Source organism: Triticum urartu, chromosome 2 (genome assembly GCF_003073215.2).
Source record: "Triticum urartu cultivar G1812 chromosome 2, Tu2.1, whole genome shotgun sequence".
Classification (NCBI taxonomy): Eukaryota; Viridiplantae; Streptophyta; class Magnoliopsida; order Poales; family Poaceae; genus Triticum; species Triticum urartu.
Genome location: NC_053023.1, coordinates 38449708 through 38461362, shown reverse-complemented (window position 1 = coordinate 38461362; position 11655 = coordinate 38449708). Strand labels below are relative to the sequence as shown.

General features: G+C 49.0%; 2 protein-coding genes across 2 annotated transcripts; one reads left to right on the top strand and one right to left on the bottom strand.

The window, feature by feature from the left end:
- Window positions 1-697: 697 nt before the first annotated feature.
- Window positions 698-6954, top strand: LOC125535493 (probable AMP deaminase). Its single transcript, XM_048698554.1, has 19 exons — window positions 698-1062; window positions 1644-1828; window positions 2243-2423; window positions 2672-2850; window positions 2941-2992; window positions 3083-3210; window positions 3399-3578; window positions 3690-3757; window positions 3841-3983; window positions 4147-4208; window positions 4386-4499; window positions 4670-4810; window positions 5180-5332; window positions 5419-5472; window positions 5674-5784; window positions 5864-6037; window positions 6128-6208; window positions 6309-6407; window positions 6515-6954. Exons 1-19 carry the CDS (start codon window positions 753-755, stop codon window positions 6581-6583), a joined length of 2484 nt encoding a protein of 827 aa, XP_048554511.1. The 5' UTR covers window positions 698-752; the 3' UTR covers window positions 6584-6954.
- Window positions 6955-7480: 526 nt separating this feature from the next.
- Window positions 7481-11212, bottom strand: LOC125535494 (protein trichome birefringence-like 28). The gene is made up of 4 exons (XM_048698555.1): window positions 10196-11212; window positions 9727-10113; window positions 9477-9632; window positions 7481-8137 (listed from the first exon to the last, which is right to left on the bottom strand). Exons 1-4 carry the CDS (start codon window positions 10864-10866, stop codon window positions 7735-7737), a joined length of 1617 nt encoding a protein of 538 aa, XP_048554512.1. The 5' UTR covers window positions 10867-11212; the 3' UTR covers window positions 7481-7734.
- Between the last annotated feature and the right edge of the window lie 443 nt (window positions 11213-11655).

Sequence of the window (11655 nt, the reverse complement as noted above, 5' to 3'; positions counted from 1 at the left end):
GGCGGTCGGGTGAACGGGCGACCGCGATGCGCTCACTGCAGGCGGCGAGCTTCAAGGCATTGGCGGGAGTTGAAATTCCCCAACTGCTAGCATTGACTGTTATTCAGGGCCCTGGCAAAATTGCCTTCGAAACTGAAGATACACGGGTCTTGGGCATGTGTTCACTGGGCCCTGTAATTTTTTTTGAAGGGTTGAATGATTTTAAGAGATTTGTTCGGGTCCGTTTTTTCGACTGAAACTGTGAAAAACAGTTATTTTACTGGTTTGACCACTTATACGGGGTCTGGTAGAGATGCTCTAAGGAGTTTTCTACAAATGTGTAGCAAAGTGATAGGGTGTCTTACAAAACTGCCCCAACCTATCTGCCACGCGTTAGATGTAAATCGGATGATCAGAAATGATGACGAACGACGGGTACATCATCTTCACCAACTTGGTCGTTTGTATGAGCAGAGAAATGACAAAACACTCCAAGAAAAATACAAAACAGTGGTAGCAACACAACCGATGGATATGCTCCATTTTTCTCCGAGGTGGACGATGGATATACTCCAAGGTCTCCAGCGAAATGCGCACACGAAACCCCACTCCCCGTGCGCAGCAGCCGGGGCCCACCGGTCAGCCAGCGCCCTTCCTTCCCCTAACTCCCCTAGCCCGTCCCCCCTCATATAACCGCGCCCCCGCCGCCGCCTCCCTCGGCTCCTCTCACATCACCGTCGCCCGCCCCCGACCCCCCGCCCCGCCTCGCCGCCATGGAGCCCTCCCCGTCCTACGCGCTGCACCTGGCCGTCGCGGCGCTCGTCGGCGCCTCCTTCGCCGCCGCGTCCGCCTACTACATGCACCGCAAGACCCTCGACCAGCTGCTCCGCTTCGCCCGCTCCCTCGACCGCGACCACCGCCGCCGCGCCCGCCTCCTCCCCGACGGCGCCGAGGACAGCGACCCCGACCGGGAGGACGTGGAGGAGGAGGAATACGGCGGCGGCCCTCCCCCGCACCGGGACCACGATCGCCGCACCCTCCCCATCCCGCCGGGGCTCCCGCCGCTCCACACCGGCCGAGAGGGTACGCCCCGCTCTCCTGATTCCTGCATCCCCGCCCTATGCCATGTGATCGGCGCGGTATGTGCGCGCTTGCGGCAGTGTGAGGCATCGACTATTCACAGGCCTGATCCCGTCCGCGTGATTTGTTCAGTAGTTCAGTGCGCTATACGATGCAGTTCGTCAGTGGTGGTGATTTTTTTTTCCGACCGAAGAGCGGTGTTAGCGTCGGCCGGGTTAATTTATCCATCCCATTGTGGCTCAGTACTCACCACTGACCTAGTTCCTATTCGCCGCATATCGTACACTTCAGATTTATGTAGGGTTTCAGCTTTGGCAAAACTCGATGCTCCAAACTATGCATCCGGGAAATGTATCCAGCTCATTAATAACTTATCTAAGCTCTTTTCGGTGTTTCCAAATATGGCTTCGCGTGTAGTGATGAAACAATAGAAACAGACACAGTAGTGTGTAGTGTGTATTGTGACATGGCTTCACTTGCAGTTTTAAGCACTGAATACCAGGAAGCATGTTTTGTAACAGTTGTAACCTGCAAGCAATTTCCCATGACGTTTTATGCTAATGCTGGCCTGTTTTACCACTCAGGCAAGCCCACTATATCTCCAGCTGCGAACAAAAGAGTTGGGTCTCTGGTTAGGCCAACGACACCGAAATCCTCTGTTCCTGCAGTCAGCACATTTGAGAGCATCGAAGATTCAGATGAGGATGTTGATCTTGAGCCGGATTCCAAAAATGAAGATGCTGTTTACGTTGGCACAAATGGGGCTATTGTAAGTGCAAGATGCATATGCTTTGACAAGCAGTGCTTGCTGCTTACTTTTGTAGATAATTTGTTTTCTGAGTGACAACATGTTGGGTTTGTAAAGATCTTCACTAATTTCATTGTTATTAAGTGAATCTTTGAATGGAAACATGTCTACCAACACAACTTTATGAGGTTTACTTCCTTATATATAGGTATAAGGTATTGGTGTGAGTCATATGAATTAATCAAGAAAAGCTTGTAAGGTTAAGTTGCATGTAGCTCACACACTAATTTGTTTTTTTCCCTTTAGAGTTTAGATATGTATTTCTCTGCAACCTTTTTGCATTTCCTCAAAATTCATGCTCAGAAACAACTTCCTACTTGCAATACCTTAGTTATGTCTGTACTTGATAGACTAACATTGTTTTAAATTTCACAGGGATCAGACCCGGTTCCTGTTAAAGCGGATCAGAATGGGGACATACCATCAACGAGCATGATTAGATCTCACAGTGCAACTGGCAGTCTCCATGGGATCCAGCTAAATCCAGTAGCAGCTGATATACTTCGAAAGGAACCTGAGCATGAAACTTTCAGTAGGATCAATATTACAGCTGTTGGTATGCTTTTTCGCCTTATATCTGTTTGTTCAATAATTTTGGTCCAATGTTGATTGTCTCATTATATCTTCCAGCTTTGTTGTTTTCGAACATCACTGTTCAGTGCATGCCATCTTTGCCCATTCCTTTATCTATATATAGCATCAGCTTGATTGTGTTGATCTTGATCACTAGAATAAAATCTATTATAGCTAGTGTTCTTTGCTTACATGTTGCTACTCTTGTACTTATTCTTGATTTTGCCTCAGAAACTCCTTCTCATGATGAAATTGAAGCGTACAAAGTTCTTCAAAAATGTCTTGAGCTACGAGAGAAGTACATCTTCAGAGAAGAAGTTGCTCCATGGGAGAAGGAAATAATAACTGATCCTAGTACCCCCAAACCTAACCCAAACCCGTTCAACTATGAACATCAGACCAAAACTGAAGTAAGTGCATTTCTCTAGGTATGCGTATAATGACTGGCTACACATATATCTGCTTTCCTTTCCCTAAAACATTGTTTTCCCTTCTTTCAGCATCACTTTGAAATGGTTGATGGTGTTGTTCATCTGTACCCCAGTAAAGATTGTGAGTGAAAAACCATTTCATTTCTTCTAGTTTCTCGTGATTTTCTTAGCTTGGGGCATGTTGATCATCACGTTGTCTTTGTTGATGCAGCTAAAGAAAGACTGTATCCTGTTGCTGATGCTACCACCTTCTTTACTGATATGCATTATATCCTTCGTGTATTGGCGGCTGGGGATATCCGAACCGTCTGTCATCACCGTTTAAATCTTCTAGAGCAAGTAATTCTTTTGAACTTTGTTCCTTTCAAACACTTGCTCTATTGTTGCCTGCATATATTGAATTTGTTCCAGACTGGCCTGTGAAACTAGCTTGATTTATAAATCTCACTGAGAACTTGATGACGTCGCATGCGCAAGCTATTTTATTCTGTACATTGACCTCTGTTTTCATGCTTGTGTAATTTCAGAAATTTAATCTTCATTTGATGGTCAATGCCGATAGAGAGCTGCTTGCCCAGAAAGCTGCACCACACAGGGACTTCTACAATGTCAGGAAGGTTGATACTCATGTTCATCACTCTGCATGCATGAACCAGAAGCATCTTTTGAGGTTTATTAAGTCAAAATTGAAGAAAGAACCAGATGAGGTACATCCACTTCCTTCCTGCCTGATTGTTGATGTTGTCTCACGTAGCAATAAACCTGATGAGACAGAACGTCCTGCACTTGACCTATGCTCCAAAATTTCACTTATGTAGGTTGTGATTTTTAGAGATGGGACCTATTTGACTCTTAAGGAGGTGTTCGAGAGTTTGGACTTGACTGGGTAACTGAAATCCTTTATCTGATGGTGCTGTTATTTATCTTCTTGTTACCTTTTTTGTAGTAACCTGTTTACTCTCTCAATAGGTATGACCTCAATGTTGATCTCTTGGACGTGCATGCTGATAAGAGTACATTTCACCGTTTTGACAAGTTCAATCTGAAATATAATCCATGTGGCCAGTCTCGCCTCAGGGAGATCTTTCTTAAGCAGGACAACCTTATTCAAGGTGCCCATATGTTTTGTCTTGTTGCCTGAATGTGTATACTCTCTTTCATTTCTCTTATTTCAGCTGTTGTACTACTGTTAAACTTATGTCCTGCAATAGAATCACCGCCAACATAGACTGTACATGGATGATTTTGTTAACTATTATCCTGTCTTATTACTAGGTCGCTTCCTCGCTGAATTAACTAAAGAAGTGTTTGCTGACCTTGAAGCAAGCAAATATCAGGTGATTTCTTCTTTCTATATTGATTTGTCGAGGGTTAGAGATAGTTCTTTTCATATTTTTAATTTTTAATGTGGAAATATTGGCTACTCATGTACAAGCAGTGTTTACACATTGATCTAGCCCTTTTTTTTGCTATATGGCTCTGGCTAATGCTCATACTCCAATTATCTTTATCAGATGGCTGAGTATCGAATATCTATTTATGGGAGAAAGAAAAGTGAGTGGGATCAGATGGCAAGTTGGATAGTGAATAACGAATTGTACAGCGAGAATGTTGTTTGGTTAATCCAGGTAATGGCGCTATGTTGTCCTCTTCAGTATTTCTGGTCTTCCAATTTCTATATTCACTCTTAACATATTCATTAATCAATGTATATCCTTTGTCTAAAACCGGACTGGAACATAAATCACTTTTTTACCTGGAGTAGTTGCACTGATGTGGTGTTTAATTTTCTCTGCAGATTCCTCGGATTTACAATGTATACAGGGAGATGGGCACGATTAATTCATTCCAGAACCTCCTTGACAACATTTTTCTTCCACTTTTTGAAGTAACTGTTGATCCTTCTTCACATCCTCAGCTGCACGTTTTCTTAGAACAGGTCAGTGGAAGCACTTTATATATTTGTTACTGTTCTGCGTTATGTTGATGTGGCTTTCAACACTAATCTAGTCATCTTGCAATTGTATGAAATAGAAAAAGCAACTGACTTGTGTGTCTTATTAAAGAAAAATTTATTGACCAATGCTTGAAAGATCAATCTTGTTCTCTACTTTAGTAGAAAAAGTGTGGACAATCTTGAGAAAGTTACCTGCCTGCAGTATAAAACCATCAGTCAGCAGGATTTTTTCCAAATTTCTTCCACTAAGAGGGCCCTCAAAGCTCAGTGCATTGACACTATTATTCTCTTGTAGGACCATTCATGACATTTTTCTCCAGCCATCTTTATTTCTCATGCTATTATCTTCAGGTTGTTGGTTTAGATTTGGTGGATGATGAAAGCAAACCAGAAAGGCGCCCAACAAAACACATGCCGACTCCTGAGCAATGGACTAATGTTTTCAATCCAGCCTATGCATATTATGTATACTATTGCTATGCTAACCTCTACACACTGAACAAGGTAATAACATTTTGTGCCCAGATCTCCTGTGTCTTTATTTTTCATAAAAAACTTGAAAAATAATAGAGAGAACATTTTGTATGCAGCTTCGTGACTCCAAGGGCATGACAACAATCAAACTTCGTCCACACTGTGGAGAGGTATACCCATACTGCATCTAATATACTCCCTCCGTCCCAAAATTCTTGTCTTAGATTTGTCTAAATACAGATGTATCAAGTCACATTTTAGTATTAGATACATCCGTATATAGACAAATCTAAGACAAGAATTTTGGGACGGAGGGAGTACATATCTGTATTTGACTTGAACACGTTGTCTTAATGATTTCTTGTCTTCAGGCTGGCGATATTGATCATCTTGCTGCAGCATTTCTCACTTCTCACAATATTGCTCACGGGGTGAATCTAAAGAAGTCCCCTGTCCTCCAGTACTTGTATTATCTTGCTCAGGTTAGCACTGCCATTTTCTATGTATCTTTTAAGGACATTATTCAGAAGAAACTAATCATATTTCTTTGCCTGCAATCAGATTGGTCTTGCAATGTCTCCTTTGAGCAACAACTCGTTGTTTATTGACTACCACCGGAACCCGTTCCCAACATTTTTCTTAAGAGGCCTGAATGTTTCTCTCTCAACTGACGACCCTTTACAAATTCACCTAACAAAAGAACCTTTGGTTGAAGAATACAGTGTTGCTGCTTCGGTAAATTCCTTTGCTCCCTCCCACTATGTGATCTGTTCCATGCCCACTCAGAGACCTGCCTAATTCTTTATCGACTGTTACTTGTGGCAGCTGTGGAAGCTTAGCTCTTGTGACTTGTGTGAAATAGCCAGGAATTCTGTGTACCAGTCTGGTTTCTCTCATAGGCTGAAGGTACGCATTGTACATTCATTTGCCAATTTCCTCTGTTCTTACATAACCCAAGTCATGGACTCCCTGTAAGCTCTGGCCTTTCTTTTCTTTTCTTATCTAGTCACACTGGATTGGTAGAAACTACTATAAAAGAGGTCCCGACGGCAATGACATCCACCAGACAAATGTTCCTCACATTAGGATTGAATTCCGACACAACGTATGTACTTCACACCTGTTCTGCTAGTGTTATCTGATCTTTTTCTTTCTTGTGCTTGCGTGTTTGGTTTGTTCCGTTGATAACTGCATTTGTGATTGGACCCGCAGATTTGGAAAGACGAGATGGAGCTGATACATTTTGGAAATGTTAAGCTACCAGAAGAAACTGATAGATGAAGATCTTGCGGCAGTTTTGAAAGCCCTGCACTTCAGGCATTGCATCCGGTTTTCTGGCTTTCGGAGAAGAAGCAACCCTGTGCTGGTCTGTGAAAGAGAAGAAAAGTGCCCAAGTACCTTTTCGATGAGTCTTTTACTCCTGTTGCTTGTATAGGCAAATATTAGCATGGAAGGATAAGGAGAAGACACTCTAGGATTTCAGTGGAATATACTGCATCAGGCGTATCGTTGCTCACTCGGTACATTAGTTAGTGACCTTCCTTGGAATAAAATTGTATCTTTTGCTTTCATTATGCAGACATTTTGCAGCGTGTTAAATCTGATATTTATTTGTGTCGGCTCGGTCATTTATATCCTAATATTCGACATCATATCACTGTAGCTGTATCAGTTTTTTTAGAACCCCGCATATGTTTTGTGTCGGTTAGCGTTATTTCCTTTGGTGCATGTGGTGTAGGCCCTGCCACTGTTTGGCCACGCCGTGCCTCCTGCGAGCGTAAAGTCGCGGGCAGAAGATTCAACTGGACCGCTTTGAACAGCCCCTCTTAATTACGAGAATATGTGGGGTGATGCAAGCTGGCCGCTCCCATCCGAGAACTCACAAATGCCAGTGCCACTGGTGGCCACTGCTGCCCCCACCCCTCACTCATTATACGCGGTGACGGGCCACATTGCCGCCAGCATCATACCCAGGTTGGTGTCTCAAACCAACAAAACTCAATGGGAAGTACGATGATGTTGCGGCCGGCCGTGACACTGGTTAGGAAATGGTGATGATTGCGTATATTCATGATGGGGACTCGCTGGAGAAACCGAGCTCACGTCACCTGTGTTCTTGCTTCCTCTGGTTTCTTGATATACTACCTTTTTTCCTAGGAATAATCATTGAGCCACGGATGAAAAACAAGAACAGGAATAATGACCCAACTACTAGTTCATCAGAGCAGTGGTCCACATTCCTTTTTCACCTTCCATCGTCGCGCCACTCCATCCACACACACATTTCCGGAGCCTTTCGTGCTTCTACAAAAGAATTACTTACTCACGGCTTGACAACAGATTGTTACGTAAACAAAAAAGAGAGAAAACCCATAGAGAAAAAAAGGAAGATCAGTAGAGCAAGCACAGCAACGACTGCTAATTAGGCTATGCTACAACGACGACGACGACTGCATGAGGGTTTGCGCTTGCGCCGGCGGCGGAGGGGCGGCGACGATCTGGGCGTAGAGGAAGTGGTTCCAGGTGTCGGGGAGGCCGGGGAGGCACCAGTGGATGCAGTCGGCATAGGCGCGCGGGTCGGCCTGCTGCTCGGGGGTCAGCAGCTTGCCCTGCCGCAGCGTGTGCACGGAGGTGTGCGCGTCCTTGCGGAACTCGGAGAGCGCGGTGATGTCGACGAGGTGCACCGGCACGCGGCGCATGGACCGCAGCACCGCCTCCGCGGCGCCGTGCAGCCGCCAGTCGGTGCCGACGTAGAGCGGGCCCGTGTGGTTGAGGATCGGCTGCGTCTCCATCGCGCACTTGATCGCGCCCGGCCCCCCGCCCCACGCGTCCGGCCTGTGCACGTCCATGAGAGATACACACTCGTTAGTAAAAAGCTTGTAATAACACGGACAGAGATGGCTGATGAGAACTCAGTTTCCTCCGGCGAGTTGCCGGCGACACTCGTGATGCAGGTTAAGGTCAGGTTGCCATCGCCATGATTTGCCTCGCACACGGGCTGAGGAACACATGCCGCCTTGTTTGTGTTGTTTGGTTGTTTCTTTTGCTTGCTTTTTGGTGGAATGGTGTGTTCACGTGCTTGTCGATACCCATTTGTGTGTGTGTAGAATCATTATTTTCTTACAGTATTTAAAGCGGAAGTTGCCAGCAAAAAATCGACCAAAACGGTACGGCGCATCACATGAAGCTCAGCTTGGTTTAAGCAGGCAACATGGTACGTACCATGCTTCTCTCCAGCGATCAAGCTGCACAGCTGTTCCGAACGTGGCTACACTCCGATGGGATCGATCGCTCCAGGCTCCAGCAGTCCAGTTCAGTCCAGTCCCAGTCCAGCTAGCTTTTGGCCTGTCGTGTCGTAGCTAGTTTTGGAACACGTACCTACTTGTTGAATTATGGAGTAGTTCAATTGTTTAGGGTACCTACTAGTAAATCAACACATGTGCAACACACAAATAATTCGTTTAACACTCCCCCTCAGTCCCTCGCGTGTGACTTCCTCAGGCCTAAACATGAAAAGTGGGCTGCAATTCAATTGCGCCAGCCGGGTCTTGGCAAGCAAGAGACCGAGACCGATCCGATGAAAGAGACTGGGCTGCCTTACCTAGTGTGGGCACGGCTCTCAACTCTCACTAACTCTCAACTGAAGATTTCATTAAGTGAGACTGCTGAGTTGCTCTTGGACCAGGCCGTGTACTAGTAGTACTAGTAGCCAGCGGGATAGCTCCGGGGGGCAGGCACAATTGAAATTCAATAGCCAAGCCCAAGGTTTGCCCATGCCCATGTGCTCTCTCTCGGGCTGGATTTTGTGCTGGTTCTACGGATTTGTGCCTCCCCTCCTGCGAAGTTTCTGGTTCTCGCACTGTGGGGTGGTGCGGGCGGGCAGCGGGCAGCTCACCTAATGTGAAGCACGTGTCAGCCCGTCAGAGATCAGGATTATTTACCCTCCACCCAAGATTTGTGCCCTCACTAAACAATTGGTAATGCAATAGTCTAGCACTCCTACCCGGGATTAGCACTGCCCGAGAAGCCTGTTTGTTTTGGAATCCCAGCCCTACCCGTGATTGAGAACAAAATCGCACGGGAATGGAGGAACCCGATGCATTTGCAATGAACAAGTTGGTACTGATACTGCTAGTGTACTGATCGAGAGCTGGTGAGTGAGCGAGTGACTTACACGCCATGGTTGGGCGACATGCCCATGAAGAAGACCTTGGTCCGGCCGGGGTCGACGTGCCGGTCCACCCACTTGGCCCACGTCTTGAGCACCTCCTTGTACGCCACCGGCCGGTCCACCACCGTGTACTTGTCCGGCATCGCCCGAGGGTTCTTCCTGCATTGCCAACCACCATTCCACCTACATCACTCACTGATCCATCGCCGGAGCAAGCGGCAACGGAGGACGGTCGGAGGGAGGAGCGACTCACAGCACTTTCATCTCGAAGTTGTTGAGCCACCAGATGTAGGTGTTGAAGACGAGCAAGTCGGCGGCGCGCCAGTGCCGGGCGTGCTTGGCGATGGACCGCCACGCGATCACGCGGTCCGCCACGCTGTGCGCCTGCGGGTCGTCCGAGTTGGAGCTCACCAGGAACGGCGCCCAGTAGAACTCCACCGTCGCGTTGTACTCCGCCGCCCTGAACACGTTGAGCGACCCGTTCGGGCCGACGAACTTGGCCAGGGACCTCTGCTCCCGCGCCGGGATCGCCGACGACACCAGGCACACCATCGACTCCCACTGGTTCCGGTTCAGCGAGTCCCCCACGAACATCAGCCTCTTGTTCCGCAGCCGCTCCAGCAGCGCCCGCGCGTCGAACCTGGACACCGAGATTCAATATTCTCGGTTGGGTTGGGTTGAGATCTACGACGACAATGGCGCCGGAGGTAGACGATGGGTACCTGGGGAGGTCGCAGGAGGACGGCTGCCAACGCCACCGCTGGTACGAGTCGTCGCGCCGGCCGTTGCGCATGCAGGTCACCTGCTCCGTCAGGAACTCGCACTCCGCCTCCCGGTACAGCGGCACCTGCGACGCCTCCGCGTCGTACGTCCACCACCCCTGGTACAGGTTGCACGCCGCCGGCTCCGGCGCCGCCACCGCCGCTCTGCTGCTCGTGGTGGTGGTGGTGTTGCCGCCGCTGCTGCTGGGAGGAGGCGTGGTGGTGGTCGTCGTGGCCGGGGCGGCGCGCTTGTCGGCTCTCGCGGGCGCGTCCACCCTGTCGCCGTCGCTCGCTTTCCTCCTGCTCTCCACCTGCTCCACATGGCGACGCCCCTCGTCCTCCTCCCCTTGCTCCCGCTGCTGCTGCTGGGGGCGGGGGTTGACCTCGTGGAGGAGGTGGAGGTCGGGGGCGGACCGGGCGCGCGAGGCCCCGGCCCCGGCGTCGAGGGCGGCGATTGGGGCCTTGACGACGGCCGAGTCCTCGTTGTAGAGGAAGATGGCGACGAGGAAGATGGAGACGAGGAGGCCCGCGAGCGAGAGCGGCGCGCCGGGCCTGCGCGCGGGCGCCTCCTCCCCCTCCCCCTGCTTGGCGGCCGCCGGCGCCGCCGCGAACGGCGACTTCCGGCGCAGCATCGCCGCCGCCCTCCCCTTCGCCCCCGCCGCCAGCAAGAAGTCAGGCAAGCCCAAGCTCGCGCCTTTCCCCCGCCGAGATCGACGACGCCGCCTCCTCCTCCCGCTGGAGCTAGACGCGTCTGAGAACCGGAGATCAGCCGGGATCTCCTCGCCGCGTCCGGTGCTCGCACGGACGGATCGGTCCGGTCAGCGGCGGCGGCCGGCGCCCACGCCCCTTGTGAACAGTACGGTGCGGGCAGAGCGAGCGGAGCGGAGCGGAGGACCGTTGTGTGGTGGAATTGGGGGAGGAGGAATGGGACGGGGGGCGGTGGGTCTCACATGACATGTAGCCATGGACATGGAGTGGTGGTGGTAGATTAGTAGTGGTGGTGATGGTGGTAAGCTTGTTTCTTACTCCTCCATTAACATTACCTTAAGCAAAGCAGTGGGAGATCATGGATGGAGGCTTGACCGTATCCAGGTCCCTCTCATGGATTACACGGTCAATGGGGTCGCAAAAAACAAAGGAGAGCCAAATAGCATCTTGTGAAAACAATGGAGAACATGGCTGGTATGCCTCTACGTGTGCAAACGCTGTAGATTCTTGGGGCATCCCGGGTTTAAAGATCAGACACACACACTGTGAAACAAAAGGGTGCAACATTCTCCTCTCTTGGTGTATCTGTCATTGCAGTGATCTAGGTTCGTTTGGATTCCATCCCCTGCAGATATTGGATACACAGGATTTTCAAAAAAAAACAAAATATATATATGGCAACCGTGTGGCAGAACTGTCACACGCATCCAACG

Coding starts and splice junctions, on each gene's coding strand:
- LOC125535493 (XM_048698554.1), top strand. CDS start 753: ATGGAGCCCTCCCCGTCCTACGCGCTGCACCTGGCCGTCGCGGCGCTC. Junction 6,038..6,127: donor AATACAGTGTTGCTGCTTCG/GTAAATTCCTTT, acceptor TACTTGTGGCAG/CTGTGGAAGCTTAGCTCTTG. Junction 6,408..6,514: donor GGATTGAATTCCGACACAAC/GTATGTACTTCA, acceptor TTGGACCCGCAG/ATTTGGAAAGACGAGATGGA.
- LOC125535494 (XM_048698555.1), bottom strand. CDS start 10,866: ATGCTGCGCCGGAAGTCGCCGTTCGCGGCGGCGCCGGCGGCCGCCAAG. Junction 9,633..9,726: donor AACTTCGAGATGAAAGTGCT/GTGAGTCGCTCC, acceptor TTGGCAATGCAG/GAAGAACCCTCGGGCGATGC. Junction 8,138..9,476: donor ATGTCGCCCAACCATGGCGT/GTAAGTCACTCG, acceptor GGACGTGCACAG/GCCGGACGCGTGGGGCGGGG.